General features: G+C 38.4%; 1 protein-coding gene across 2 annotated transcripts; it reads left to right on the top strand.

Annotated features, from left to right (window-relative positions):
• The first annotated feature begins 5,844 nt into the window (after nt 1-5,844).
• Nucleotides 5,845-26,161, top strand: LOC143849389 (Ypt/Rab-GAP domain of gyp1p superfamily protein). Of its 2 annotated transcripts, none has more exons than XM_077358396.1 (9): nt 5,845-6,091; nt 7,400-7,638; nt 7,838-8,033; nt 10,432-10,635; nt 10,739-10,855; nt 11,636-11,833; nt 22,713-22,772; nt 22,856-22,954; nt 25,758-26,161. In XM_077358396.1, exons 2-9 carry the CDS (start codon nt 7,466-7,468, stop codon nt 25,881-25,883), a joined length of 1,173 nt encoding a protein of 390 aa, XP_077214511.1. In that variant the 5' UTR covers nt 5,845-6,091; nt 7,400-7,465; the 3' UTR covers nt 25,884-26,161. The 2 variants fall into 2 exon arrangements, with proteins under 2 accessions (XP_077214511.1, XP_077214512.1); XM_077358397.1 differs by having other exon boundaries at nt 5,850-6,091; nt 10,465-10,635.
• The last annotated feature ends 286 nt before the right edge of the window (nt 26,162-26,447 follow it).

The raw sequence follows: 26,447 nt of genomic DNA, 5'->3' as shown, positions 1-26,447 counted from the left end.
TCATGGCCTAAGTGTAGGATTCTTAGAGATATTTGAATTGTTACTAAATTGAGTGGATCTTCCATATCTCTCCCATATGTCATGTGCTTGATTGAAGATCTTTCCCATTGTATATATTCCTTATATATCTCTTCCTCATATCACCTGATTGTATCCCTTAATTAGATTTCCTTCATTGTATTCCTCCCTTGTGTTACGGGAGAGTTACATTTCTCATTGTATATTTCTCCCTTGTGTCATGGGAGTCAGTTACATATCTTTTTGTATTTATATGGATTCTTTACATAGTGAAAATTGAGAATCTCTCCAAATCAATTATCATGGTATCAAAGCGGTAAGAGTCCTTACATGCTACCTTTCTCGGAATTCTCTTAGCTTCAAATTTATTTATTTTTCGTCTTTTTCATCAACATCTCCATGGCAGACAAAATCTCTAGTAACCCTCCACTATCATCCACTCCACCCATTAATCCCTCTATTTATGTTTCTGAAAATGAAGCCCAACAACCCATCACTGATGTTTATTCTTCTTCACCATACCAAATTCATCATTCTAATAGCCCTGGCGCTATTCTTTGTCTCCAAACCACTCACAGGGGACAATTATTACAATTGGTCTCGCGCCATGAAAATACCACTTAATGCCAAAAATAAAATGGCATTCATTGATGGTTCCTTACCATGGCCAGATCCTTCTTCCCCACTTTCTCTAGGTGGGATAGGGCCAATGATATGGTCCTTTCTTGGATCCTTAATGCCCTCTCTGGGGATATTTTCGACAGCATTATGAATACCTCCTCTGCATATGACGTTTGGATCGACTTACGTGATAGGTTTTCTCAAAGTCAGGCGCCTCGCATTTTCGAGCTAATACGCTCTATCGCCACGCTGCAACAAGAAAATTCCTCAATTATGTTTTATTTTGGGAAGCTGAAGTCTCTATGGGATGAACTCTCTGCTATCTCAGCCAAACCTTCCTGTTCATGTGGTGCAGCCCAAACCTCTTCTGCCTTTGAGCAACAACAACGAATGATGCAATTGTTGATGGGTCTTAATGACTCATATTCTACTATTAGGAGTCAAATCCTCCTCATGGACCCACTACCGACTGTTAATCAGGCATATAATCTTTTACTTCAAGAAGAGCGCCAACGATCCTTGAACATCTTGCCCAAACCAGTCGTGAGACATCTGCCCTTGCCGCTGCACGTCCACCACATCCTCCTACTTTTCCTTCCAACAATGTACATAAAGTAGGAAGATGTAGCCATTGTGGCCGAGATAACCACACCGTTGAGAATTGTTGGAAACTCATTGGTTATCCGAAGAAGCGAAACTCCAACAACCAACGTTCTCAGCAGACATCACGCGCTAACAATGCAGCAGCTTCTTCAAGTAACATTGGTGAAAATAACAACAGTGACGTCCCAAGTGTTCCTTCATTCACACATGATCAATATGCACGTATTATATCATTGATCACCCCAGGTACAAATCAACCAGCTGTCCACTTAGCTGGTAAGCCCTCTACTCTTAATACCTCTTCTACTTGGATTATAGATACAGGAGCCACCGACCACATGGTGTCTTCCCCTTCTCTGTTGTCTTCCATTTCCAATCATTACTCATCTAAACCTGTGGTTCTTCCAAATGGAAATCATGCTGAAATTTCTCACATTGGTTCCACCCAATTGTCTCCAAATATCACACTTAACAATGTTCTTTGCATTCCTACATTTAATCACAACTTGTTATCTGTTAGCCAACTCACAAAATCTCTACACTGTTCAATAACTTTTTTCCATGATTCTTGTGTCTTGCAGGACCTGTCAACGAAGATGAATATTGGATTGGGTAGGGAACAAGGTGGCCTATATCTACTGCAACCTAGTCAGGCCAACTTTTCAATCACCTCACCACCAAGTTCAAACCTCTGGCACTGGCGGCTGGGGCACCTCAACTCTTCTCGTCTGCAACAACTTTCCAAGTCTATTCCCAATATTTCAGTTTCAAATAAATGTATCTGTCATGTTTGTCCACTTGCTAAACAAACCCAGTTAGCCTTTTCATTAAGTAACATTAGTACTTCTCGTTCTTTTATGTTATTGCATGTTGATATTTGGGGAGGATACAGTACCCCCTCACATTGCGGTGCACATTACTTTCTCACTATTGTCGATGACTTCTCACGTGCCACTTGGTTGTATCTCATGCAACACATGTCTGATACATTGAACTTTTTCTTGCCCTTGTTCAAACTCAATTCCATTCTCAAGTTCAACAAATTCGAACAGATAATGGTTCTGAGTTTTTCTCCAACAAGATGCAAAATCTTTTTAAAGATAAAGGGATTATCCATCAATGTAGATGTGTGGCCACACCTCAACAAAACGGAGTTGTGGAACGTAAACACCGGCACCTCCTTGAAGTTGCCCGTGCGTTACGCTTCCAAGCTCATCTCCCTCTTGAGTTTTGGGGAGAGTGTGTCCTCACTGCTGCATATCTAATTAATCGAATCCCTTCATCTCTTTTGGGTAATCGTTCCCCGTATGAAATTCTTTTCCAAAAGAAACCCAACCATGATCACCTTCGAATTTTTGGATGTCTCTGCTATGTCTACAATATCAACCATAGAAATAAATTTGATCCACGCGCAAAACTAGATATCTTTGTTGGTTATCCTTTTGGTCAAAAAGGCTATCGTGTGTTTGACGTTGAAGCCCTGAAAATTATAACCAGCAGAGATGTTAAATTCCATGAATATGTTTTCCCATTCCGAGATGTTTCACAGCCAGCAAATAATCCCACTCGAGTTCTTCCTTCACCCGCAATTGACGGCGATCTTTCATCCTCCTTCATACGACAACCCTCTATGCCCCTACAATCATCCACTTCTCCTCCACCGCCAGTGCCACCCTCCCCTACATCTCCCTCCCACAATACTGTTACACCAGTCACCATATTACAACCAAGGCGCTCGACCCGTACCATCAAACCCCCCACTTATCTTAATGATTACCAATGCTCACAAGCTCAACACCTTTCCCTACACCTCCCCACTCTTCACTCTTCAGAGGCGGGCTCCAAAGGTACAAAATATCCCATTTCCAATCATTTGAATTTCTCTAAATTCTCACCTTCTCACAAAGCTTTTTCAGCAACACTTCACTCTACAATAGAACCCAGGACCTTTTCTCAAGCTGTGAAAATACCGGAATGGAAAGCCGCAATGGAAAAGGAAATTCAAGCACTAGAAGAAAATAAGACGTGGATCATCACTTCCCTACCTCCTGGCACACACCCCATAGGCTGCAAATGGATCTTCAAGATCAAATATCGTGCAGATGGAAGCATTGAACGCTACAAAGCCCGCTTGGTCGCCAAGGGCTACACTCAAATGGAAGGCCTCGACTATCATGAGACTTTTGCACCCGTTGCAAAGCTCGTAACTGTTCGTTGCCTTCTTACCATTGCTTCCATTAGAGGTTGGTCTTTACAACAACTTGATGTCAACAATGCATTCCTGCATGGTGACCTTGCCGAAGAAGTGTACATGAAAATACCACCTGGTTTTACACGAAAGGGGGAGAACCTAGTTTGCAAGTTGACTAAGTCGTTATATGGGCTTAAACAGGCTTCCAGAAATTGGTTTGCCAAATTTTCTCAAGCTCTTATAGATGTTGGTTTTCAGCAATCCAAGGCCGATTACTCATTTTTCACCCGCATCATCATTCTCGTCTATGTTGATGATGTCATCATCACTAGGAATGATAATACCTCCATCGATGCCGTTAGATCTTATTTACATAGCAAATTCCACGTCAAAGACTTGGGGACTTTGAAATATTTTCTTGGCATCGAGGTGGCGCGATCTCCTAAGGTAATCTATCTCACTCAAAGAAAATATTTACTGGAGATACTCAATGATATAGGTCTTCTTGACACACGTCCTGTTGATTTTCCGATGGAACAACACCTCAAGTTAGATAACAGTACAGGTCCTTTACTTGATAATCCCTCCTCTTATCGTCGTTTGGTTGGTCGATTGATCTACTTGACCATAACACGGCCCGACAGGGGTGACGACACTTGACAGGAAAGGGGGGCAAAAAGGGGGACAATTGCCCCCCTTAATTTTTTAGAAAAAAAAATATACTTTTATTTTTTTATATTTTTTTAATATTTACCCCCTTTTTAAATATAAAAAAATATGCCCCCTTTTCAATTATCCCTAAGATAGAAAATAAGTTTGAAACTTTAATTTTACCATTTTTATATCCCTTCCTTGTGCAAAATTTACTATAATTTTTGCCCCCTTGTGCAAAATTTCATATGGAAATTTTTCTATCTTAATTTTAAGATAAAAAAAAATTACTATAACTTTTGCCCACCTTGTGCAAAGTTTCTGGCATCGCCCCTGCTGCCCGATATAGTCTTTCCTGTCCAGCTACTTAGCCAATTCATGTCACAACCAAGGAAGCCACACATGGATGCTGCATCCCGTTTGTTACGATATTTAAAGGGCACACCTGGCCAAGGCATCATGCTATCATCTTCTAGTTCATTACATTAGACTGCCTACTGTGATTCTGACTGGGGAAGGTGTCCGATGACTAGGCGATCTACCACGGGTTATTGCATCCTCCTTGTTCACTCACCAATCTCTTGGAAATCCTAGAAACAACACACTGTGTCTCGTTCTTTTGCGGAGGCCGAGTATAGAGCCATGGCTATGGTCTCTTGTGAGCTACAATGGTTGAAGTTTCTTCTTCGTGACCTTGGTATACATCATCCTCAACCAATGACCCTTCATTGCGACAATCGAGCAGCCCTCCATATTGCTGCCAATCCGGTATTTCATGAGCGAACCAAGCACATTGAATTGGATTGTCACCTCGTTCGTGAAAAGATTCAACGTTGTCTAATCAGTCCAAGCTACATATCCTCTCATTCACAACTTGCAGACGTCTTTACTAAACCTTTGGGCCGTGACACTTTTCGATCCATTATTGGCCAGTTGTGCGTCCAAAACTTGCACGCTCCAACTTGAGGGGGAGTCTTAGAGATATTTGAATTGTTACTAAATTGAGCGGATCTTCCATATCGCTCCCATATGTCATGTGCTTGATTGGAGATCTTTTCCATTGTATATATTCCTTATATATCTCTTCCTCATATCACTTGATTGTATCCCTTAATTAGATTTCCTTCATTGTATATTCCTCCCTTGTGTCACGGAGAGTTACATTTCTCACTGTATATTTCTCCCTTGTGTCACGGGAGTCAGTTACATATCTTTTAGTATTTATATGGATTCTTTACATAGTGAAAATTGAGAATCTCTCCAAATCAATTATCATAAGCGGGCTTCTAGTATTTTTGTTTGATTATAGCCTGTATGCTAATAGATGGAAACATGTAAATTTTGAGTCCCATGGAGAGTTGTTTTCGTCCACACATATGGTGAATGACTCTAAAAATCAATGGCTTGTCTTGTTCAAGACTTTTTTTTTTGGGTAGGTAAGCTGGGATTGAACATATGACCTCAAGGTTAAGATACAATGCCTGAACCATTGAGCTATAGGCCCAACCCAACCCTGATCAACACTTGATCAATTGGGGCCTAGGATCACTGGAGGATCATGGTTTTCTCAATATCAATTTGTTTTATCTTATGGCTGTTAGTTAGATCAACGATGCTGCACTTGCAACACAAAAGGGCCCAATTAGTGCCCGTTCCACTAGTGGGTCCCAATAGAACATCGTTGTTGTGCTTTGGAGGGTAAACTTAGGGCTGTCAATGGACCCAATTCTGATTGAATCCGCCTAGATGTCGCAGTGCGGATATCAGCCCAAACAAAGTTAAGACTTCAGAGAGCGAACTCACGTTCTTCCTGAGACGGCATTTGTTGGGTACCAATTTCGTCTTTTCCCCATTTTTTCTCCCACGTAAAACTTCACATTTCATCCCCCCCCTCTCTTTCCTTTTTCGCACCCCCGATCGAAATATCTTGGAATTCAACGACTCCATGTGAATTTTATTTCATTCAGAAACGAAGAAAAATACGCACTTCTCGAATCCCAATTCTAGGTTTGTTTCTCATCAAGAATGACTTTTAATTCTTGATCGTAGTGACCCTTTAATTCTTCTTCTTATTTTTTTAGCTTTCTATTTATGATCCATACGACCTTTTAATTCCTGTTCTCAGTTTTAGTTTTCGATTGGCTTTTTGATGTTAAGCAATAGCTAATTTGCCAAATACTCTCCATTTTTTTATTTTATCACTGAGTTTTGATTTTTATTGTGGGTTTCTTTGTTGGATTTTTGAATTATTGGTAAGTTGCTTGTGATCTGGTATTTGATTTACACTATGTTGTTTATGCTTGTTTAATTATTGTTCTCGTCAATACATTTTTGTTATTGTTGTGATCTTTTTTTGCTGGACTTTTAAATTATGTCTATTCTGCTGTAGATAGTTCACATTCTCTTCTTAGGCTCTCTGATTACACTGTATAACATGTCTATTTTTGTTCATAGGGTTTTACACTTCTGATTGTCACTATGATATTTTCTCTGGGCTTTTGAGTTATATCTGTTCTGTTCTATATATTTTGTTTTCTATTGTGTTTTCTTTTGCACTATATAATCCATTTTATGGGTCTTTCCTGCCTTGTTATCCATTTTTTTTTAGTAGTTTTTGTCTTTTAACTCACCATGTGTTATCTTATGCTATTCTGGCATATAGAGAATAATTCACCTTCAGGCTATTTAAATCACCAATGTATTGTCTTATGCTCTTGTCGCATATATAGAGAATAATTCCTTTTCAGGCTCTTGGGTTTTTCTCCCTCATTTGTTCAGTCTTCTTGGTTTCTACTTCTCATACTCAACTAAGCCTTTATCCCAAACTAGTTGGTTTCTACTTCTCATACTATTTTATGTAATTCACCTTTTATGTACCCGTGGAGAGCGTTGAATTGCTGAATTACATTTTTTTTTTGAAGTCCAGACACATTTTTATTTACAGTTTTGTCAAGATACATGATTGGGTGACTTATATAAATTCTCATTGCTGGTTTGATTATGTCATACAGTACATTGGTTAGTCTCATAAACCACCATCTATCTGAAATTTTGATATGGATGACTTTTTGGCAAGCTGGTTTGGATCATAGACTTTCTTTTTCTTTTTTATTCTCGGTTTAAATAAATGTTTCTTTTGACAGTCTGATAATGGTATAGTGTGCATACTGAAAGGTCTGAACCTGGAATATCCGAATATCACGATTCTGCTTGCAAAAAAAAAAAATCTGCCATTATCTTTGAAGAGAAAAACAGGAATAGCAAGATTTTCTCAGGCACATTGATTTATGATTTTTTTTTTTGGTTTTGGATCAGAGGCCAACATTTTGCAAGTGCAGACCATGTTCAGGAAAATAATAATTTTCTCTCTCTCCGTCTGGAATGGGAGGGTTTATATCACATAATGCCATGGAGAAGAAAAGAGTGAGTGACGAATTTGAACCAGGACCACTTCCCCCTGCAAGACCAGTGGACAGATTTGGGTTTGTAAAGCAAGATGGCAGTAACTCCCCTGAAGGCTTAACCAAATCCAGAACCACAAATGAGCAAGAGAGGTATGCCGTTCGATCACTGGTTTGGTACTGCATGAAAAGTTTTTTTTTTATTGTTCATGCTATAAAGGATGGGATGGAACATGACAAGAGGCTTCAGTATGACCAATCCACTAGTTTTTATATTGTTCAGGTCATACACCTTTCTTTTAGTTATTAGTATTATGCTGCCTGATGCTCTATGACTATGAATGCTTTTCAGGGAGGAAAGGAGAGTTAGAAAATGGAGGAAAATGATTGGGGTTGGTGGAAGTGATTGGAAGCACTATGTTAGAAGGAAACCTCATGTAGTTAAAAGGCGTATAAGAAAAGGAATACCTGACTGTTTAAGAGGTCTTGTATGGCAGTTGATTTCTGGAAGTCGAGATCTCTTGCTAATGAACCCAGGGGTTTATGAGGTACTCTTGTTTCATTGTCTCATATCACTAGAATATCTATTATGCTCAGCCTGATAAGATTTATTTATGTATTTTTATTTCTTGACTGTCAATTTTTTTTTTTTTAAATTTCTGGTTATATATATATATATATATATATATATATATATATATAGAGAGAGAGAGAGAGAGAGAGAGAGAGAGAGAGAGAGAGAGAGAGAGAGAGAGAGAGAGAAGGGTTGCTGCGCTCGAGCACAGAAACAGGGGGTGGAGCCATTGGGGGGATGATCCTAACCATTCATTTGGAAGGCCCCATCATGGATGGGGGCCCTACCAAAAATCAGCTCCATTGGATCACCAATGGTGTCCATTTGTGGGGCCAAAAATGGGCAGATACTGTTTGTCCACAAATCTGTCCATTTTTGGCCCCAGAAATGGACACCCTAAGGTGATCCAATGGAGCTGATTTTTGGTGGACACCCTACCCATGAAAGGGCCCATCAAATGAATGCTTTCGATCCCACCAAAAATGTGGCCCACCTCTGTTTCTGTGCTTGAGCGCAGCAACTCTACTCTCATATATATATATATATATATATATATATAATAGGTGACATGCTATACATTGGGTTTGATCAAGAACAAGCTTCGTAGGAGAAGATAAAGTGATATACTCCTGTTCTATTTCTGGGCATAGATTCTACAACTTTCCAAGTGAATAAGGATACTCTTAACTTAAAAGCATTTGATTCCAATCAAATTTTTTTTGGAACAAAGACAAGTACTCAACTAGACTTTCTAGAATGAAGCTATGCTAATTGATTACTCAAATCTTTTGTCAAAGTAATCTAAACCTAAACCTGATGCCATCACACTAGAAAAGGATAGAGTAGCTGTAGTTGGATGAACTTGGTTGACTAGATGGTTGTAATGGTATGCGATGCTATAATTTTTTCATGGGGCCCAATTTCTGGGTCTCTAGAATAGCCAATCCAACCAATCATGACAGCTAAGAGCATCCCAACCTCTCATATCTTGTTCTTTGGCACCTGCCTTCTTGCACAAAGGGAATCAACACCTTCTCTTGAGGTAGACCTACAAAAAGAACAGAAAGAAGGGGAAGTATAGTGCGGAACACCCTTTTTTTCTTCTTCTTCTCATCTCTGTAAGTTAATCTAATTCATTACATGCAGAATATGTGTACTAGATTCTCACTGTTCATCCACTGGGCCCCGTCGTGGATGGGCCACAGCCCAAAGATCATACTGGTTAGATGACCCTAACCGTCTTATGGGAGGACTTCTGAGGATTGCAGAAGAATGACTGGGAAAAAATTCCAAGTGTTCCACATTCAACTGATAAAAGTCCTCAGGTTTGATGGTTAGGACCATCCTTTTAGTGTGACTTTTGGGCTATGTGCCATCCACTGTGGGGCACACCAAATGAACAATCCAGATCTCATAACTGTCTTTGACGTGTACTGGATTAGTTGAATTGCCCCACACACCGGGCAAAAGAAACTCTGAAGTGCTGAAATATGGTTTTGGATTAGTGTATTATATTAGTATGACTATGCAAACAGCCCACAGCCAACCAAAAAAATTGAAAAGGAAATAAAAAGAAGAAGTGTTAGAATATGGTTTTGAATCAGGGAAGTATGAATATGCTCACTGACATTTTGGACAGGAGCATGTACTCCATTTGCTGAGAAATTTCTTTTAGCATCTCGCTGTCTTTGCTAGTTGCATGGGTCTAGATGGTGAGCGTGGTGCTGAAGGTCTGACTGTTGGGAAAGTGCCATGTTTCCCACTGCATGCCGTAGAAGCCAAAATTGAAATAAGTGATTTATCTTTAGGTTTTGGGAAACCTAAATATATAAAGCCCCATCTCCTATGACAAAGAGTTGGCGGTTGCAAAGGCGAAAGGGCTTTTATCTTGGGAAATTGCTTCTAGGTTTTGGGAGGGAGGGAGGGACCCACCATAAATATTAGATTTACACAAACTGTTAATGTTTACAAGTTATGCACCATTCCTACAATGTTTTTAGAATGTCTCACTCAACTACTACGTATTTGCTCCAGCAAAAAGACTATTTCATCCTTTTTCATTTAGGCTTTCTTTGTTAGTTGAAACTTCCTCTTTTTTGATTAAAAAAGCCATTTCTGTTGATGTTGGCCGCATTATCCCCATGCTAGGGCCATTGGTGTTTTTAGATACAGCAAGACTATGTCTAGACTAGCTGAATTGATTGAAATATCCTCTCCTATATCGTTCTTTGAGTGTAGTATTATGGCCTTTTTACTATTTTGAGTGGAATATCCTCGCATTGTCTCTATTGAAGCTTAAATCCTATTTCCCTGTAGTTTTTAATAATAACCTGATCTCTATTTTCTCAGTCATCTTGGAAGATCTCTTTCAGGTTTGTCCTGATCACATTGTGCTTCTACTGCAGCAACTCGTGATATACGAGACATCCGCAGCGGAATTGGACATAATTCGAGACATTTCTCGAACTTTCCCTTCTCATGTTTTCTTTCAGCAGAGACACGGGCCAGGCCAAAGGTCCCTTTACAATGTTCTCAAGGCATATTCTGTGTATGACAGAGATGTTGGATATGTTCAGGTTGGGTTCTAATAAGCCTCATGGTTTTCCCTTGTTGTAGATCAAAAAGCTTTTGATGAATTGTGTGGAGTTTGTCATTTGACCCACATCTCGTAAAATGCAGGGAATGGGATTTTTAGCAGGTTTGTTGCTTCTTTATATGAGTGAAGAGGATGCTTTTTGGCTATTGGTTGCTTTGTTGAAAGGAGCCATCCATGCACCAATGGAAGGATTATATCAGGTAATGTTACATCCTTTCTAAAATACTCAGCTTTTTTCATACCATTTCGTCTGAAACTGGTTTCATTTTTAGTTCTGTTTCCATCTGTGATGATAACATGTAAATTATTTGTTATTTCATTCTAAACAACTTCTGTTTATCATGCGACACATTATATTAACTTCTCATTTCTATAAATAAAGATGCATGTACATGGTTTAGTTTTATTCTACAACAAAATGCCTTTCAGACCTCCCTCCCCTAGCATATGCAAGCAGAACTGCATTGATCGATGTGTGTGTGTGTGTGTGTGTGTGTGTGTGAGAGAGAGAGAGAGAGAGAGAGAGAGAGAGCGAGAGAGAGAGAGATTATATGATGAAAGGCCTTATAAACATGTAAAGGTGGTATGACAGAGGTACCACCCTTGATATTTGATCCAACAGCAGCTCCTCAAAAAGTGAGCTGCTGTTGGATCAAATATCAAGGATGGGATGATGGGTACGTGTTTATACGGCCCTTCGTGTTGATATCCGTGCACCCGATTGAGAAAATAATTCTTTCCGCCAAGCACTCTTCAGATATTGATTCCAATTGCCATGGGAACTGGCCAAAATTTTATACTGCAAGTATCTCAAACATTATTCTTAATGACTTATTGGGTTGGAAATGGTTCAAGTATTCTTTGAGAGCCTTTTCCACAGCACTCTGAAGTATGTCAATGTTTGTTACCCTATGGCTCGCTTTTATTGTCTATGTTTCGCTTTTATTGTCATTGTTCTCAGTATATTACTTCTGGAGTAGGTCGGATTACCACTTGTCCAGCAATACCTCTCTATGTTTGAGCAGCTAGTGAAAGAGTATTTGCCAAAGCTGGGAGAGCATTTTTCCCAAGAAATGATCAATCCAAGCATGTATGCAAGTCAATGGTTCATAACAGTTTTCTCATACTCTTTCCCTTTCCCTTTGGCTCTCCGAATCTGGGATGTTTTTCTTTATGAGGTTAGTGGTTTTAAAGTTTGTCTCATTTGTTTTCTGGATTCTTATTTTATCTTGTGAATGCTATTCAATGGTTTGGAATGGACTGTTATTTGAAGGTCACATGTTAACTTGCTTCTTTCTTTCTTTAGCTCTCCCTTCAATTTCACACATCCTTTAAATACCAAATTTTCATTAAAGTTAATGTAATGTGACAATGGAATGCTTTAACCTCTCCACCAATTGTTGGGTCCATGTGTTTCATATTTTGTACATGTTGGCATGCATGTCCGCTAAGGTGGACATATCTATGTGCTCTATGATCTATGTGGATGCAGATATTTGTGTGTGAATAGGCCATTTATGCCTTGGTCGGCTAATTTTTATATTTGTAGACTCACATTGACCAAGTCATACATTTGACTGGACATTGCAGAACTTTCATCACTTGACTGCGATTTTATGTATTTTTTTTTAAATTGGATTTAATAATTTATGATCAAGAGGGCACAAAAGGGGGATTGAGCCTCTTCCGCAATTGGTTAAAAACTATGTTCTTCAACCCTGAGGTTGGAGGTTGTAGCATACCTTACTACAACCTCCCCCAACCAACCCACACCCACCACCACCCCAAACCTAAAAAGAAAAGAAAAGAAAAGAAAAAGGGTACAAAAGTTTCACCTCTGATTATCATGTAGAAAAAAATGTTCAACGCTGATGAGGGCTGGCCCATAGTGCTCAAGGGAGGATTACTAAAAGATGTTGGAGGGATTAGTTATAACTTTATATTATTTTTTTTCATAAATTAATCACCTGTTGCATTGATAGAATACTGAGGGTTGTGTTCGTCATTCGTAGTTTCATGACGGGGGGCTCTGTGGAGAAGTCTTGTGATGCAGCACCGTGAAGAGAAAATTGAGGAAAGGGGAGAGAAATAGACGAAATTGGATAGAATTAGAAGAATAGGGGAAGAAGAGACGAAAATAACCTGAAGAAGAGACGAATTTAGAGAGAAGTAGAAGAAGAAGAGAAGAATAGACGAATTTAGGGAGAGGAGAAGAAATCAGAAGAGGGAAGAAGAAAACCAGAATTAGAGGGAGAAGAATCTTTATTCAATATCAATCAAAAGTTAATAATCTCTACTACATAAGGCTTATATATAGGCAATTAGAAGTCCTTAAAATGAGGAAACTGCCTACTTTAAGAATCCCTAAAAGGTAAATATTGAAATAAAATTCCTAGAAACTAAAATGACGTGGAAAATAAATTCCTAAACTAAATAACTTGGAAATATAAATCCTAATGGGCAAATATGCCACTTATTGGCCTATTATCTGCATCATTCTCCCCCGGTTGAAAAGAACTCGCCCTCGAGTTCTAGTCCGCCTGGGTCAAATATGAAAATAATCCAATGAAGCAGAATGAGACGCAATCCGTCTGAAGCAATCCTGATGGCTAATGCTCGAGACAACAATGAAAGCGATTTGAAAGGCTGGCGGCGGAATATGGAAGAAAGCATCCATACAAAATCATCAAAATACACGCCTTTCGTGAGAATCAGGGAAGCTGGGAAGATGGCAACATACTCGTCCTGGATCGGCGTGATCGGCAAAACAGCTATGAGTGGTACCAATCGGGGAACATCCTCCACATAATCAACATCAACTGGTAATTCAGTAGGCACAGGAGAATTTACATGGAAGTCATCCGCTATTATCTCATCAGGCTCAGTAGAATCAATGATAAAATCAGAGTCTAGGACTGAAGCTTGGGCAGTGATGTCAGGCTGATGGACCTCATGATCAATCTGCGGAACAAGTTCATCTGTGTCGGCACAAGTCTCGGCAATCTGATCAATCAGCGTAAATATAGGGCAATCCCTAGTAATATGCTCGCGATCATCTGTCTCAGGTAATGGATCAACAGTCATGTCACTCGGCTCTGACTCAGGACGATGCTCGATCAACTCTGTCAAGGGAAAAGCCTCACATGGATCTACTACAATATCTGCCTTAGAAGTGTGAAGCTGTCTCTGCTCATGTATACGACGCACTGAATTTTCAGCTATAATTTTAGCTTCGCATATATAATGACGGTCTTCTTTTAGTCGTTCAAGGAGGGCTTCGACTTTACTTTCAACACTACACAACACTCTATATTCTCGCTCAAGATTCAATCTCTGTTGATTCAAATAGTCGAGCGTATAAATATTCATAAACGCATCACGAACATCCTCCTAACGACAGATTGGCTGCTCACGTCTTCTACGACGGTTCGTTTCAATGTGGCTCCATGAGCATCGGGCTTGTCGTCGCACAGTTTCTTTAGCCCAGTAGATAGTCTGGAGGTGATCATGGCCATTGTACTCATGATATGCGGCTAGAGCATCAATCCAATGTAAACATGAATCATCATAATATCGAAAGTAAGTGCGGCCATTCCAATAGCTTTCGTCGTACCCATCAAAATATGGAACATAGGGCGGAGCCATTGGATCGGCGTCGAAAACTGAAATCAACCGTCTGATTTGTTTGTCATGTCGAGAGGAACACAATACATGTCTCGGATCTCAAATCGGATGAGTGAAAGCTGATGATCGGAAGAATTGGTGCAATCAACAGCTAAGATGGGTCCTGAAACTGTGCGGAAGACTACGGTCCGCTGCTGAAAATAGGCTGAATGCGCTCTAAAAGTTGTCACGAACAACTTTCGCGTCGAAGTCGAGGGCCAATTTTGAGTGGAAGTAGCTCGGGTGAGGAGAGATAAAATGTGACGGAGAGAGGAGAGAGAAAGTGTAGAGAGAGAAATGAATTTTCATTTTCTTATAATTTTTTTTTTATGTGGGGGTGCCTAAAGGTAAAAAGAGGGGAGTTAATAGGTTTAATTAATGGAAGAGGGGGTGCCCTAAAGGAATTTGGTGGGTTTAATTGGTCTTTCAAGAATGGGCGTAGGGGGAAAGTGCCTTTCTCTACTTTAATCAGTGACAGATGGGTGCCCAAATAATAAAGGAGGGGTTTTAAATTTGAATAAAACTTACCTTTATATCACTTGCCTTAAAAATTCACCGTGCAACTTTGGCAACCCCAAAGTAATTGATTTGTGTGGACACGTGACTTGTTTCCTTTAATTTTGTGATAACTTCTCCTGCAAGTCACAGCACTACAACTTTTCCTTTCGAAAAGGAATTGTATCTCTAATACTTATCTGTTGCCCTTTTTACCTCAATAGATAAGGTAAGATAAAGTAAACAATATCTTACCTTATCAGTAACTTGCTTTTATTGGAAATCTGCTATGCAGTAACTCTTTATTGCATGTCAGTTATCCTCCAAGTAAGTGTATGGTGATGTGGCAAGGCAACTTGCTTTTCTTGTTATTTTTTCACTACCCAACAGATAAACGTGACTGCACTTCCCAAATTGAGGCCGACTACTTCACCTGGTGGTCCCTACCACCCATGGACTAGTATGGCCTACAGGCTACCACACCACTTTAAGCTTTGGTGATATCACCCCTTCAAAAAGAATACCAATCCAACACGTTATCTGGTCTAAAATCAAGGACTTAGGTGCAGAGTCTGGCTGGGTGGTTATTGAACAGAATGAAATTGCTGCAGTAGGGTTCAAAAAAAACAAAAGAAGCTTCAAGGGGCTATTTCTCTTAAGAACAGAAGCTACTTTGGGCTGCAACTATGGGCTTCGGTTGGGTAAGTGGTAGAGAATAGGGACCAATTTTGGGTTTAAAACAGAGTTGGTTTGGGGGCTTGTATAAATCTACAAGACTTAACAGGTTTTGGTGGAGGGATTTAGAATCTGTTTACGGATTTTTTTAATTGAAGGTTGGAATAAGAAAGGTTCGGGTGATATAGTGGGGCAAGTTTTAGGGTTTATAGATGGATGGCAAAGAGGTGGCTGGGTGTAAGAGGCAATCAAGACGGCAAGGCTTTTAGGTTGGGTAATAAGAGGGTACTGTACTAGAGGTGGTGAAAGGGTTCTTGTGTTAGGGCTAGGGAAGATGACTGTTGGGTTTTGAAGAATGAAGATGATGAACGAACCTGAATTTAAGGGCGATTCGCGGCTCGATCTTCGGAAACCAATCTTCGAAAACTTGGATCTTTTGCTCTGATACCAAATTGATGCAGCACCGTGAAGAGAAAATTGAGGAAAGGGGAGAGAAATAGACGAAATGGGATATAATTAAAAGAATAGGGGAACAAGAGACGAAATAACCTGAATAAGAGACGAATTTAGGGAGAAGTAGAAGAAGAAGAGAATAGACAAATTTAGGGAGAAGAGAAGAAATCAGAAGAGGGAAGAAGAAAATCAGAATTAGAGGGAGAATAATCTTTATTCAATATCAATCAAAAGTTAATAATCTCTACTACATAAGGCCTATATATAGGCAATTAGAAGTCCTTAAAATAAGGAAACTGCCTAATTTAAGAATCCCTAAAAAGTAAATATTGAAATAAAATTCCTAGAAACTAAAATAACATGGAAAATAAGTTCCTAAACTAAATAACATGGAAATATAAATCCTAATGGGCAAATATGCCACTTATTGGCCTATTATCTGCATCATCTTGATTGTCACTCTATACATGTCTTATCATGAATGCAACAATTGAGATATCTAGTTTCCCACATTTAGTACAATGACAAAAAACATAAGAAATGAAATAATAATAATAACCCTCAAGATTTTTGCTTTAAATGCTCGCCAATAGCAAGCCATGTCTTTCATTTGATGGAACATAGAACTACTTCACCTTTTCTTGTACAGACTACAAAGTGGTAGCATATCCCAGTATTATGTGCTCTTCCATGGCACACAAGATTCATAGCGAAACCCCAATTCGAATAATTTTTACTGCCATCGAAGCTTGGGGCTAGAAATGATCAATAATAAAGATGTTTGTTGGGCAATCATTTTTTAATTCCTAAATCAAATTCATGATTCATATTTAATTTTAATCTCCATCTAGTTTTGAAGTCCGTGATAAAATAGATGTTTTCTTAATATTCTTTTTTTTTTCTATATTTTCTTACATCCTACTTCCAACTAGGGTTGCAAGTCGGGTCAGGCGGGTCGGGTTTTCTAAAACCCTACCCTACCCGAGAAACTATCTCGGGTCGGGTCGGGTCGGGTTTTTTTTTGGAAAACCCAGGATTGTTAAACCCGGCCCTACCCGAGGTAGTTTCTCGGGCCGGGTCGGGTTTTTTCGGGTTTTTTCATATCATCGCCTTTTGGAACATCGCCTTTTTTTTTTTTTGAAACTATAACTTATTAGCCGCATGTTACAAATATAAATGACATACACAGTATGAATTCTTACATGCTTTGCCATCCCAAAATCTGTCAGCGTAACACGGCCATTGGGGTCTACAAGGATATTTGCACCTTGATGTCCCTGAAGAGGAAATATGGTTTAGCTACAAGTATGAAGAATGCCTAGAAATGGGAAAATCATACAGGAACCATGCAAAAGAGGTTATTAATATTATTATTAAATGCTTGGAATTACTAAATCCCACCTATTAGTTTTAAATGAGTATAAGAGTTGGAAGTAGTACACCCACCTATGCACACCTATGCACAGTATTCTTAGCATGCAAATATGCGAGGCCCGAAAGGATTTGCTGGGTGTAGCTCCGAATCGTCAGTTCCCCGACATGCCCATACTCTTGAAGAAGCTTATGGATTGAACCACCAGATACATATTCGAGGTAGATATACAATTTGTCATCAACCTGTTCAAGGGGTGGAGAATCACGGCACTGAAAGAGCATTAAACAAATCTGACATTTGAGCACAAACAGCAGCTTGATATATTCTTAATTGAAAGAAACTCCACAGGTGCAATTTAAATACTATCAGAAATTGATTATTCAGATCTTGGCATAAAAAAAAAGAAGGCTCAAAAGTAAAATCCTTTAATTTGAGATAAAACTCGGGAGAATACCGGAGTTTGTCCACTCAACTGTTCCAAGACCTATAAATCATAGCTCTCATCACCGTAAATTATATATATTAGAGGAGTACTTCAAAGAACACAAAAGAAAATGAATGCTCCATCTTTGTGGCATTTCATCTAACATAACCACAATTGCAACTGTGACACATAATCACAACTAACAACTGTGACACATATAAGAGAGTTTGAATGCAAAAAAAGTCATTCTACATAAAGAGAGTCATTCAATCTTTATCATTAAGCTCCAGAGCGGTGAACACATAACGACGCCTAATACATCATTCAACTCTGCAACCAGAAAGAAAAGAGGATCACTCAACTATTTAGAAAAGTATAAAAGAATATGTGAGTGTTTTTTTTGAAACATGATTAAAATTAACATACAAGATTAAAAATTCACAAAAGAAATTTACCCCATCTCAAAATATGGTATAGATATGGCAAGATTGTGGCATGCTACGAAATTTGTAGAGGTTCGGCGAGGCCTTCAAAAAAGGAATCAAAATACATAAGAATTTTTCAAATATATTCATACTTATCAAAACAAATGAGTTGTCAAAGTACCTGATTCAATGATTTCAATATCATTTTCATGTTGGTAGACTTCAACTTCTTCATTCGTATCCTCACATGTATCATCCCGTAGCCAATCTTGAGTGCAAACCAATGCTTGCACAACTCCAGGACTCAATAAACTTCGATAATTATCAAGAACTCTACCTCCAGTGCTAAAAGCTGCCTCTGAAGCAACCGTAGATACAGGAATGGCCAAGATATCACGAGCCATATGAGAAAGTAGAGGATATTTTGAGCTGTTAATTTTCCACCAACTCAAAATATCGAAGTTAACAGTGGGATGATTTTTTTCTTCCAAGTACTGTTCCAACTCCGATGACGACGCTACATTATTTTTCGCTGCATTCATCTTGAAATTTTTTTTTGCATATTAGAAATCCTTCTCTCACCACTACAAGTTCCACTATCCACTTCTGACTCTTTTTCCATTGAGTGTACAACACGCTTTTGCCTTGAACTGTAAGTGGATACATACTCATCATAAATTGCAAATATCTCCCGCTTAATACATGAAACTTGTGCTTTAGCTTCATCCTTGGAAAAAATTTCACCATACATAAAGCTAAGATATTCAATCTTATACCTGGGATCCAAAACCACTGCAATAGCAAACATCACATTGCATTCCTTCCAATACTTATCAAACTTAATTTGCATCTTCTTAGCCATTAAATTAATAGATACATCATCATGATTTGCCATATCACGCAAGCGTACTTGAATTTCAAAAACTTCATGAAAATAAAGATTGGAAGTGGTATATTTATGGCCAGAGAAAAGCTTTATTGCATCACAAAAAACTTTCAGAAAAGTGCAAATAACTTTAGCCTTCTTCCAATCATCGATAGTAGGAGCTTCTTTTGCAAAGTTGGAATCTCGTGCCTTTAAACGGGTGAAGGCACTCTCAAATTGTATGGCGGACTCTAACATAAGAAATGTGGAGTTCCACCTCGTACACACATCTATGCATAAGCCTTTCTTATTAGAAATTCCTTCTTGCAAAACACACTCTTCAAACTGTTGCTTTCTAGCTTGTGAACCTCTAACATACTTGACACTACCTCGAATGGTAGTGACCGATTCTTTTATCTCATTTAAACCATCTTGTACTATGAGATTGATCACATGTGCTGCACAACGCATATGGAAAAACCGACCTTCTTGTAGTAACATTCCTTTTCTAGAAAGGATTGGAGCAAGTGTTCTCACAAGTACATTATTACTCGAAGCATTATCCAATGTAATTGTAGTTAATTTACAAATGCTCCATTCAATCAAACACATTTCAACTACATCGGCCATAACTTCTCCACTATGTGGAGCTGGAACCATACAAAAATTAAGAATTTTTTTATGCAACTTCCAACTATCATCAATAAAATGTCCAGTAAGACATAAATAACCTAAAGTCTGATTTGATGTCCACATATCCGCAGTTAAAGAAACTCTCTGACATGTACTTATCAATCTTTTCAATTTAAACTTCTCCTCTCCATAGATATTCAATACTTCTTTCCTCACAGTTGTGCGTGACACAATATTGAGCTGAGGTTGAACTACCCTCATAAAATTTCGAAAAGCAACCTTATCAACAATATTAAATGGCAGTTCAAGCATGACTAACATGATTGTCAATTCCCTTCGAGCTCGGTTTTGGTTAAACACCCAAGGAGTAAGACCTACCCCTTCCTCACCATCATCACCCTCTCTAATTGGATTAAAAGCTAATAATTTCTGCCTCTTGTCTCTTGTCGAGTACGGTATACATGTATTTTTCAGATGCCTTATAAGACTACTGGTGCCATTGCTGGCTGGGCATGCTAAGGATTTTTTACAATAATTACACGTAGCCTTCGAAGTCATTCCTACACCTGTTTTGTCCTTTGTAAAATGTTTCCACACATAAGATGTGACCAAAGACGCTCTTTTCTTAGATGTATTCGTTGTGGAACCTCCAGCAGTGCTAATAGTATTAGCGGCATTCTCGGAAGAATTCAATTCCTATATGATACAAAAGTAATTATTTGATAACAAACAAAAGGGTTAAACGATTAAGTGGACACTTCATAATTGAGAATGAGATAGATGCATATCTATAATAAGCAAAAAAGTAAATCTTACATCAATATCCTTGTCGATATCCTCCATTTCCATTTAAAATTGATGTAACCTCTGGATGCTCTACACAACGACAGTGAGATACAAAGTTATGGCCTGCATAAAAAGAAGCTCACAATTATTAGCCTTTTGTAGTTGCAATCAGTCGTGTTGGCTATGAAAAAATAATAAGGAAACAGAACAGGTATTAAAAAAATGAAGCAACTCCCTACCTAAAACCGCCATTAAACACACCCTCCTGCCCATTATATGTATTTGTTTGAATTTTTTATTATTAATTGTGGTATTGAGCACCTGAAAAGAATGAATGTGGATGCACACAACAGGGCTGATTTTATGATACATACAAGCAATACACGAGAAGTAGCGAAAATAAGCACCCACACTCACTGATGTTGTAAATTATACAAATTCTATTGATATTAGTTACCCTGCTTCATCCCATTTTAACAATAGAGGATCATTTTTTCAAGACATTGCAATTTCCATTTCTAGTAGAACAAAGCACAGGGAAAACACAACAGAGTCCCTTTTGTTTCCTGAATTTATAGAAACTATCAGACACCTTTACTTCCTCAGCCATGTTTTGATTGCATGGGTTCTTTCAAACTTTCAATTGTAGTGTAACAAGCAACAACATTGAGATTAAATTACAAGGCCAAAACCAGAAACGAGATTAAATTACAGGGCTAAAACCGGATACCTGGTGCTGAAAATTATGGCCCCATAACATTACGCTATATAGTACTACATCCTTAATTTATCTCAGTTTCACCTAGAAAATCAAATACAAAAAATGGCAGTTGAGACTTCAGTCATTGTGGATACTTTTTTCTGAACCTACAGATTCACATTGCAAACAACAACATTGAGCCTGTTATTGTTAAGTTTTACAGTTCAAAAAAAATAAAAAGAACAACAGCACTGATCCTCATGAAAATTCATTTTAAAAAATGAAAATTCATTTTTAAAATCATGAAAATTCATTTTAAAAAAATGAAAATGCAATTTCCATTTCCATTTCAATTTCCATTTTTTTTCCATTTCAACATAACTAAAAGCAAAAACCTAGAAACATAATAAAAGACAGAATCATGATTGGACAGTTTGCCTTTAATGCCCCTTAACAGTTGTGATCTTCTTCTTGGAGGATACCTTCACTAATTCACTTCCCCGTGGATTTTAGGTCTTTAACATACAAAAGCAAAAAATACATTTTGGAGCTAAGGATCTTGAACCTGATTAGTGATTAGGTTCAGGTTCTTGCAGAAACTTTGGCTGAAAAAAAGAAGGAAGAAAACCCCCTTCTCCTAATTAGGTTCTTGCATAAACTTTGGCAGAAAAAAAAGAAAAAGAAAAAGAAAACCCCCATCTCGCTTCTGCTCCTAGAGAGAGAGAGAGAGAGAGAGTGACCTCCATTCAGTTCCCGTCCAGAGAAAGGGGTGCTAGGGTTCCACGATCCGAGAATCACTCGGGCGGAGGCGGAAGTCAGAGAGAAGGGGAGCTCGGGTTACACACTTACACGATCGATTTTCATTTCTGTTTTTAACTTTTTATTATAAGTTATAACTTATAACTCATGTCTCATTTATACGTATAATTTTATAATAATAAAAAGGTAAAATGCGGGTTCTCGGGTCGGGCCGGGTTTTCCACCTTTAAAACCGGCCCGACCCGAGAATCACTCGGGCTTTGGAAAATCAAACCCGGCCCTACACTTTGAACCCGGCCCATGCTTTTTTTGGGCCGGGCTGATGCGGGCCGGGTAAAACCCGACCCAAGTTGCAACCCTACTTCCAACTAGATAACTTGATCAAACCACCAAACTTCGAGCGATCCACTTGCAAACCTCTATGTGCCTTAACTAAACTGGAGAAATGTTACCCATCTAGAAGTGTCTTTATTAAATGTAAATACTATGGATATTCGTACTTACATTGAATCTTTGCTTGGAAGAAGAAAAGGACTGCAATCCACAAACAAAAGCAATAGAACTTTGCAAAACTTTTCTGAATCCAATGGCCCTTGTCCATTTTTTGAAAGTTTTTCCTTTACTTTCTTGATGGACAACTTTTTCAGCTGAAGCATCATTGCCGATTACTTAGAAGTCGAGGCATTCATCCGTTCCACGATAAATCTGCTTCGTAATGTTGTTGAAAGATGTGGATCCTTGGAGATCTAAATGAAATATTCTTGCCATAGTTTTATGACAGACTTATTATTTTATTATAAGCAGGGTTTTAAGATTGTTTTCCAAGTTGGATTGGCGTTGCTGAGATACTGCCATGATGACTTAGTAAGTTAATTTCATGCTTTAGAGCCAAATCAATTCATACTAGTATTGTTTTTGGTTATCTAAGATTCCCTTTTGGTCATCAGGTTAAATTACCTTTTGAGAAACTTGTACATGCTTTGCGTAACTTCCCTGAGGATGCAATGAATCCAGATACACTATTACCAATGGCCCACTCGATCAAGGTTTCTTTTCTGTTCAGCTTATGTTTTTTCTACTTATATGCATATTAGCTATGTTACTTATTGCTTTTAATTTATGCTTAGTTTCTATATTATTGCTAAAAAAGGAAAACTGTATCTATGATATTGCCAGGTAGTTTCATGCCAGTTAAATTAAAATTTGTTGCAATATAGTTTTTGTATTGCCGTTGGCTAAGCAATGCCCCAACTTATTTAATAAATGTCAGATTTGGCCCACATAAAAAAGTTCTATTGCTAACATAATTTCAACAAATATAACATTGCACAACTTAATTTGGAAGAGACTTGATTGGATTTGCTTACATCATGATGAATGAGACCAGATACCTTTATAGGCATGCTTGTACTGGGCTCAAAATGTGACGGAATTGGTTTTGTTAGATCAAGATAAATATGGATCCCTGGAAGGATGATTTTGGATAAGAATTTTAGTTGCCAATACTGGTGAAGAAACATGTCCTTTTGAGTTCTCACTGTAAACCATAGTTACTGGAAACTTCCTATTTGGATGGGAAGCGCACTTCCCCGGAAACTCGCTTTGGAAGCTAAGTTCTTCTCGATTCTCAAATTTAGGAAACATGTTTCCTCTTATTCAAGAGTATGTTTCCTATTTAGGTGATTATTTCTTCTTAAAAGGATATTTTCTTCTTTTGATAATGCTGAAGGATCGTATTTAAAAAAAAAAAAAGAATGCATTTAAAACTTGAAAACTCATGTTAAGTTCAAATGAAAATTATCCGGATTTTTATCCAGACACTTTGCATTAAATATAGGATTCATTTCATAGAAGAGTAGCAAAGTTTACGGCTGGCTGCCAACCTGACGCCAACCCTCCTCCTTTATCCTGGCTTGGGACAGGCTGTGAAAACACAGGTGAAGTTTGGACATATCCTACGTAGGCCTTTGGATGCTCCAGTGAGAAGAGGCAACTTGTGCCAAGTTGCTAGACTAAACAGAGGTAGGGGTAGACCGAAAACAACTTGGGTAGAAACAGTGAGGAAAGACTTAATAACTAGGAACATAATAGAGAACATGGCATTGGATAGGATAGAATGGAAGAATGATCCACGTAGAAGAACCCAACTAGTGCCAGGATTAGAGCCGGGTAGATTCCTTTCACCTTCTTCATGAAATTTTTCTTAAGGATTCATTTAGCCGACCCCAACTAGTTTGTGACAAAGGCTTTGTTGAGTTGAGTTTGCATTAAATATATGTGAATAAAACATGTGAAACTATAAATTCCTAAAATTTGTAATTCTAATTAGTCGCGGAGTCTTCTTTTCTGCTTGTAATCCTTGTATATATTAACCCTTCTTCTCCGACCTGCTACAATCCTGCTCTTTCTATATACTTCTTGTTCGCTTCCATTGAGGCTTATTACATGCTTCGTATTAACTTCTAATGACTAATGTTTTCAGAACTTTTTGCTTCTCTCATTTTCTCTTTTCTACCTCTCGCTTCCCACGTCGCTTCTTGCACTTGCTTCTCACTCTAGCAACTGTGCTGTAAACCATTTCGGATAGCTATTTTCAGTTAAAATAATAACCGTTTGCATAAAGATTCTCTTGAAATCCTCAGGTTCCTAAATTGAATTCGAGATGACCTTTAAACAATGAGTAAATGAGTTATCATGGGGCTTATTGTGATCGGTCTTTAGAGCTTCCTAGACTTTTCGATGGGCATAATTGTAATCTATGCTTTTTATCACATTCAATCTCAACTCAACTCAACAAAGCCTTTGTCCCAAACTAGTTGGGGTCAGCTAAATGAATCCTTTAGAAAAATTCCATGAAGAAGGTGAAAGGAATCTACCCGGCTCTAATCCTGGCTCTAGTTGGGTTCTTCTACGTGGATCATTTTCTTCCGTTCTATCCTATCCAGGTCATATTCTCTATTATGTTCGTAGCTCCTAGCTATCAAGTCTTTCCTCATTGTTTCTACCCAAGTTGTTTTCGGTTTGCCCCTACCTCTTTTTACTCCATCAACTTGGAACGAGTCGCCGCTTCTCACTGGAACATCCAAAGGCCTACGTTGGATATGTCCAAACCATCTTAAGTGGTGCTCTCTCATCTTCTCCTCAATTGGTGCCACCCCCACCTTTTTACGAATGTCTTCATTTTTAATTATATCTAACCTTGTGTGGCCGCACATCCATCTAAGCATTCGCATCTCCGCTACACTCATCTTATGCACATGCTGCTTCTTGGTGGCCCAACATTCTGAGCCGTACAACATGGCTGGCCTTACAGCTATCTTATAAAACTTCCCTTCAACTTGGTAGGGATTATAATTATCATGTGCTCTATTGGCATACCTGCAATGTATGCTTTTCATCACATTCAATAGGGAATAAAAGGTCCATCTTCAGGACAACACAGTTGTGGACAGACTCATCAGCTTTGTTGTAAATGAATTGAATTTTCTGTTCTAGAAATCTCAGTTTGCCCAGTCATTCAACATGTGTGCAATAAGATGCCCCCACGGCTTATGGATTTCCTTCAGTATGGCACTAGTTATCATCAAATTTAACTAAAACTGGTTGGTTTTCTCCATCTTCAACCATAACTGACTAACCAACACGCCATTTCAAAAAAAAAAAAAAAAAAATAAAATAAAAAACACCTGACTAACCCACACATTGATGGATTTGAATCCTTGGTATATGTTTCTGATATCTGTCTTTACTGTGGTGTTCCCAATTATAAATGAAAGAACAATTGGAAGAATGTACTGTGTATGCAAGCTTACTTTGAATTCTTCCCTCACTATTGTTGTTTGTTAACAGGTATCGAAACGCTTGGAGGAGCTCTTACAAGAATATTGGAAGAAAAATCAGGAATCACAGAAACCAGCGGAGTCTAGTGGGAAGCAGCTTCAGACTAAGCAGAAACACTCGTTCGGCAGACGTTAGATTGTGCATATCTATTAGAATCATCTGTCCCCAAACCCTGCGAAAAGAAAACTGGGGAAGAAAGTGGGAAACAATTATGCTTCATGAATTCAAAGTTAGAATGAATGATGAATGCGTCTTGTTGTTCTGTTATATCGACTGTTCTAATCTCAGGAAGTACTAATCAGCATGTAATAATCTCATTTGTTGTCAACATTCATCGGTGCAATGTAAAATGAATGATTACAAATTCAATCAAACCTTTGAGTTCGCGTTTTGCCCTACAAAGTCAATCAAAACTCCTTCGACTCGGGTTATGACCGTGTCATCCGAGTACTTGACCGTGTTGTGCCGTGACTAGGATTTGCATCCACATTTTGAAACACTGAATAGAAGGATTTGGACCTTAGATATCATATAATATATATGTAAAACGGAATCCTGAACGACATGAGAGCCACACGTGTCACCCCTCTTAAAAAACGTAAAACTCTCTCTATAAAGTGATATATTTGGATTGTAGAAAAAATCTCACAATATCCCACGTTTTTAGCAAAGTTGTTTCTATTACTCAATATCCCATGT

The sequence above is a fragment of the Tasmannia lanceolata genome, unplaced genomic scaffold, assembly GCF_043159265.1.
Source record: "Tasmannia lanceolata isolate RefF3 unplaced genomic scaffold, GAP_Taslan_0.1 ptg000018l, whole genome shotgun sequence".
NCBI lineage: Eukaryota > Viridiplantae > Streptophyta > Magnoliopsida > Canellales > Winteraceae > Tasmannia > Tasmannia lanceolata.
The sequence above is the reverse complement of the archived record's forward strand: the minus strand, read 5'-3'. Positions and strand labels throughout refer to the sequence as shown.

What these genes read in the sequence shown, in the direction of transcription:
- LOC143849389 (XM_077358396.1), top strand. Translation starts at nt 7,466, where the DNA reads ATGGGAGGGTTTATATCACATAATGCCATGGAGAAGAAAAGAGTGAGT. An exon ending in ACCACAAATGAGCAAGAGAG is followed by an intron (nt 7,639 to 7,837) that starts GTATGCCGTTCG and finishes AATGCTTTTCAG; the next exon opens with GGAGGAAAGGAGAGTTAGAA. An exon ending in CAATGGAAGGATTATATCAG is followed by an intron (nt 10,856 to 11,635) that starts GTAATGTTACAT and finishes CTTCTGGAGTAG; the next exon opens with GTCGGATTACCACTTGTCCA.